This window comes from Loxodonta africana, chromosome 7, assembly GCF_030014295.1.
Source record: "Loxodonta africana isolate mLoxAfr1 chromosome 7, mLoxAfr1.hap2, whole genome shotgun sequence".
NCBI lineage: Eukaryota > Metazoa > Chordata > Mammalia > Proboscidea > Elephantidae > Loxodonta > Loxodonta africana.
The window spans coordinates 25,555,054-25,561,053 of record NC_087348.1 but is presented as its reverse complement, the minus strand read 5'-3'; the positions used below and the strand labels follow the sequence as shown (position 1 = coordinate 25,561,053).

At 35.7% G+C, this 6,000-nt stretch overlaps 1 protein-coding gene across 1 annotated transcript; it reads left to right on the top strand.

Moving 5' to 3' along the window:
• Positions 1–1,341: 1,341 nt before the first annotated feature.
• LOC100664338 (olfactory receptor 8K5-like) lies at positions 1,342–2,285 on the top strand. The gene has a single exon (XM_064289063.1). It carries the CDS (start codon positions 1,358–1,360, stop codon positions 2,282–2,284), a length of 927 nt encoding a protein of 308 aa, XP_064145133.1. The 5' UTR covers positions 1,342–1,357; the 3' UTR covers position 2,285.
• Positions 2,286–6,000: the final 3,715 nt, after the last annotated feature.

The following is a 6,000-nucleotide window of genomic DNA, read 5'->3' as shown; positions in this document are numbered from 1 at the left end:
CCTGACAACATGTCCAAAGTATACAAGACGCAGTCTCACCATCCTTGCTTCTAAGGAGCATTCTGGTTGTACTTCTTCTAGGACAGATTTGTTCGTTCTTTTGGCAGTCCATGGTATATTCAATATTCTTCACCAACACCACAAATCAAAGGTGTCAATTCTTCTTCGGTCTTCCTTATCCATTGTCCAGCTTTCACATGCATATGATTTGATTGAAAATACCATGGCTTGGGTCAGGTGCACCTTAGTCTTCAAGGTGACATCTTTGCTCTTCAACACTTTAAAGAGGTCCTCTGCAGCAGATTTACCCAATGCAATGAGTCTTTTGATTTCTTGACTGTGGCTTCCATGGCTGTTGATTGTGGATCCAAGTAAAATTAAACCCTTGACAACTTCAATCTTTTCTCCATTTATCATGATGTTGCTCATTGGTCTAGCTGTGAGGATTTTTCTTTTCTTTATGTTGAGGTGTAATCCATACTGAAGGCTGTGGTCTTTGATCTTCATTAATAAGTGCTTCAAGTCCTCTTCACTTTGAGCAAGCAAGGTTGTGTCATCTGCATAACACAGGTTGTTAATGAGTCTTCCCCCAATCCTGATGTCCCATTCTTCTTCTCCTATTATTTGCTCAGCATACAGATTGAATAAGTATGGTGAAAGAACACAACCCTGACGCACACCTTTCCTGACATTAAACCAATCAGTGGCCCTTTGTTCTGTCCGAACAACTTCTTCTTGACCTGTGTAAAGGGACCTCATGAGCACAATTAAGTGTTCTGGAATTCCCATTCTTTGCAATGTTATCCATAATTTGTTATGATCCACACAGTCGAATGCCTTTACATAGTCACTAAAACACAGGTAAACATCCTTCTGGTATTCTCTGCTTTCAGCCAGGATCCATCTGACATCAGCAATGATATCCCTGGTTACACGTCCTCTTCTGAGGCTGGCCTGAATTTCTGGCAGTTCTCTGTCAATATTCTGCTGTTGCATTGCGTAAATAAAATAAAATATAATATTTCTACAGTAGCAAAACTATGTGTTTATTACTAATGAATATAAACAACAAATTATGTTGACCCAATTTAGAACTTAATCTATGCTGTATCAATAAATAATGTGTTTTATATGAATTCCTCATATTTTCAGATGGAGATTCTAAAGATTATTTTAACTTTAAAATAAGACATAGGAATTAATGTTTTTTCACCACACATATGAAGGAAGAGAGCATCGGTGGCTCAGTGGTAGAATGGTAGAATTCTTGCCTTCTGTTGTTTAGTTGGTGCTGTGTGAAAGATAATACCAACCCCTCTTTTTTTTTTTTTTTTCCCAGAAAAGATAACTGAACTAAATGGACCAAAAGAACCTAACGGTGATGACTGAATTCATTCTAATCGGAGTCACAAGGCGCCCTGAACTGCAGCTGCCCCTTTTGGGGGTCTTCCTCCTCGTCTACATGATCACAGTGATGGGAAACCTAGGCCTGATCCTCCTGACCAAGGTGGACTCCCGCCTACACACGCCGATGTATTTTTTCATCAGACACCTGGCCGTCATTGATCTTGGTAATTCTACTGTCATTTGTCCCAAGATGCTGGTAAATTTTGTTGTGAATCAAAATATCATTTCCTATTATGAATGTGCCACCCAGCTGGCTTTCTTCCTTTTGTTCATTATCAGTGAGTTTTTCATCCTGTCGGTCATGGCCTATGACCGCTACGTGGCCATCTGTAACCCTCTGCTCTACAATGTTATCATGTCCCCAAGACGTTGCCATGTGCTTGTGGGTATTCCATACCTCTATAGTACGTTTCAGTCCCTTATGTTCACCATTAAGATTTTCACTTTGACCTTCTGTGGCTCTAATGTCATCAGTCATTTCTACTGTGATGATGTCCCCCTGATACCTATGCTCTGCTCAAATGCACAAGAGGTACAGCTGTTGATCATAATGTTTTCAGCATTTAATCTGATTTCCACCTTGTTGGTTGTCCTGCTGTCCTACCTGCTGATTCTGATAGCCGTATTTCGAATGCATTCTGCTGAGGGCAGGAGAAAAGCTTTCTCCACATGCGGTTCTCATCTGACAGTGGTGGTTGTGTTCTATGGGACCCTACTCTTCATGTATTTGCAGCCCAAATCTGCTCATTCATTTGAAACTGACAAAATGGCCTCAGTGTTTTACACTTTAGTCATTCCCATGCTTAACCCCTTGATCTACAGCTTAAGGAACAAAGAGGTAAAAAATGCCTTCCACAGGATCATTAAGAATCCATGAAATCTTTGTATTTAGTATTCAAAATGTGATACTGTTCTGAGGCAGATATCACTGGATGATATTTCTACAATGCAGAATAACATTCTATTTGGCACCAGAGCTAAGACTAACTAAATGCAGAAACAAATACTTTATATATACATCCAAATTAATTCTCATAATATATACCCCAAATTAAATACCAGTTCTTCCTCATCACAGCTTGCTTCCTATTCATTCCTTCCTTATGTGATTCCGTTAGAACTTAGAACCTCATAGTTCCCCCACAGAAATATTTATTCTGCAACTATTCAGTAAACTATGTGTTTGTTTCAACTGAGTTTTCTTTTCTTTCTTTTTTTTTTTTTTTTGACAGGAATCTTTTAAAACTTGTTTTCATGTCTTTTCTGAGACTAATATAAGATTTTAATCAGAATTGGAGACAAAGCATGATCTGTGTTCATATTGACCCCATGAATAGAATATTAGCCTTCTGTCTCTTCTCCTGTGATAATCACTTCTTATCTATGTTATATTCCAACATCTGTGATGTGTGCTAGGTAATTTTGATTTGCTATCATCTAATTTGGCTTCCTTCCTTCTGAGATAACTAGCCCTGCATGCTGATTCTCACTATCCTATTCTTCACACACAGACAGTAGTTAGAAAAGAAAAAAAAGATACTGAAAAATGAAGAGAGACAGGGTGGAGAAGAGAAGGAAGTGAAAAAAAAATATTAAGGATGCCTGATGTGAAGGACTAAAGTATTTATTAAAGATAATAATTGTTATAGATTATGAGGATTAAAAAACTATCGTAAAACCAAGAGAAAATATTGACGTACTTTCTAATTCATATTTTCAATGTGTTGGAGAATATTATATGTGTACAGAAGGAAGAACAATGTGTCAATAGGGCATGTTACTCAAGAGTGAAACAATTTTATTGCTGAACACCCACATATTTTACTAAAGGTAAAGTGTGGATATTGTTCTCTTTACTTGTAGAGGATGTAAAGGATGGTTAGCTAAATTCACCTGAATGAATAGCTATTCTACTGAAGTAGTAGTTACTTTCACCATTAATTTCTTTTTATTCACTAGAAGACTTTGGGGAAAAATATTTATAATATTTCAAACTTTCTTCCCTTCAAACAAAAAATTTTCCTAACTTCCATGTTGTCTTCATCTTCATTAGGTTAATTACAAAACCCTTATCAAGTGTCATAATTTACACAAAACAACAGTGAAATAGTGTTAACTCTCTGTTTTTCCTTGGCATAGACAGGATTCTAGAAAAATACTGAATAGCCCAATAAGATGGCTGGTAAAACAAGAATGTAAAGACATTTCACCCTAATGATGACTGTCCTTACCCCACCTTGATTTTATTCTGGTCTCCACAATGATGCGTTCCATGCATCTAGAGAAGTGCAAACTTTGGTATGTTATACCTAAAGTACATATTTTCTTGGAAATTTTATACTATCTGACGGAGCTAGAAAATATGCATAATACTCAATACTGAACTAAAATGGAAATGTCATCAGAAATGCAGAATGATTATATATTTTGGAAAGACTCAAAATTGTTCAAGAAATCACAACAGTAATTTATGTCAGGAAAGCTACTGTGGTAAAACAGTTAAACAGAAAATTATATATGTAATCATAACACCATATTTAGGAATAAAATTACAGATTTATGTATTTTAATTTGTAGTATATTTTATATGACTTATATGTACATATACGTATATATGTATGATTGAAGACTGTACTGAATCAACAAAAAGGGAAATTAAGAGCTTGAAAAATCGATTTCAGATAAAAGAAACACACACACTCTTATTTATATGTCTACCTTTGCCACGTCAACTTCCAATCATGTTGACCACACGTGTGTCAGAATAGACCTCTGTTATGTCAGGGTTCAGGGGGTGAGTATTCATAAGCAGAACACAAAGCTTTTCTTGCAGGCCTTCCTGGGTGGGTTTCAACCGCCAACCTTTTGCTTAACAGCACGTGATTGAGCTTGTGTATTGATATATATGTGCATGTATTATGTACGTATAAAGGCAATGAAGAAAAATGCAATGTCTAATATAAAGTGGTGGCGTAGTGGTTAAGTGCTACATCTGCTAAGCAAAGGGCCGGCAGTTCGAATCCCCCAGGCGCTCTTTGGAAACTCTACGGAGCAGTTCTACTCTGTCCTGTAGGGTCGCTATGAGTCGGAATTGACTCGACGACACTGGGTCTGGTCTGGGCTAATACGAAGTGCACATTGAATTAATTTTTTAACACAATCTTTCATTCAATATAAACTTATATATTTATTAATCCAAATTCTAAATATCTACATCTTGTGAAACTTAAACATTTTTCTATATTATGCAGAAAAAATACCGTTCTTAAAATTCTAGAACGCAGAAGAAATGGTTAAAATGAAGAATTTGATCAATAGAGCATTAATAGACAAGAAATACAGTACAGAGGTGAGAGGTGTATTTATAATTATTTATTGAAGTGAAATTGAACAACACAAAAAATGAACCATTTAAAAGTGTTCTTTCCAGTGACTTTTATTATATTCACAATATTGTGCAACCAACACATTTACCTAGGGTGAAATAATTTATATCAGCCTGATAAAAGTCCTCCTTTAAAAAAAAAAAAAAATTTTATGGATTAAGATATCTCTCCTCTATCAGGTTGCCTTCACATGACCCCCGACAACCACTAATCTGCTCTTTGTCTCTGTGAATTTTCCTATTCTGGTTATTGCATATAAATGGAAAAGTTCAATATGTGATCTTCCGTTTTTTGCTTTTCTCATTTAGCATTAGATATTTCAGGTTCATCCGCATCATAGCATGTATCACTATAACATTTTTTTATGACTGAACAATATTTCATTTAATGAATATACCATATTTTCTTTATCCATTCATTTGTTGAAGGACATAGTGTTTTCAAAATCATCAATGTGTACCCTTTTGATCACTGTGTTTCATGTATGCAAATTTTCCTCAATTCTTACACACATGGAGGTCATCAAGAAAGAAGACATGGATAAAATTTTATGAGAAAATATATATTCTCTTACAAATAAATTTGACTCACTATGCGCTTCTACTAAACCTTATCCAACAGTGGTGGTATGCATTGTTGGATTATGTGGTAACACATTGTATTCCAGTAATTCTTATGGGTTTACCATATGAGAGAAAAAGTTAAATATATCACTTATTTAGGGATTTGGGCCAGGAGATAACAGGTGTTAATCTCAAATCCTCTAGTTATTAACCGCCCTCACTATCATTGCTATGTTTGAGTCCATTGCTGTAGCCACTGTGTCAGTCCATCTTGTTGATGGTCTTCCTCTTTTTCAGTGACTAAACATGATTTCCTTATCCTGGAATTGGTCCCTCCTGATAACATGTCCAAAATAAGTGAGAGGAAGCCTTGGTCAACCTTGCTCCTAAGGAGCATTCCAGCTATACTTCTTTCAAGACAGATTTGTTTGTTCTTCTGACAGTCCATGTATATTCAATATTCAATACCATAATTTAAACACAACAGTTCTTCTTCAGTTATCTTCTCTAACCAAGGTAAATTAGAGGATATGTCCACAAATATATAAGAATGATTGTGCTAGATTTGTTTTATTATAAGCCTAAGTTCAAGTGGTATGTAAGAATTGTGATATATTCACAAGTGGAATACTACACACCAATAC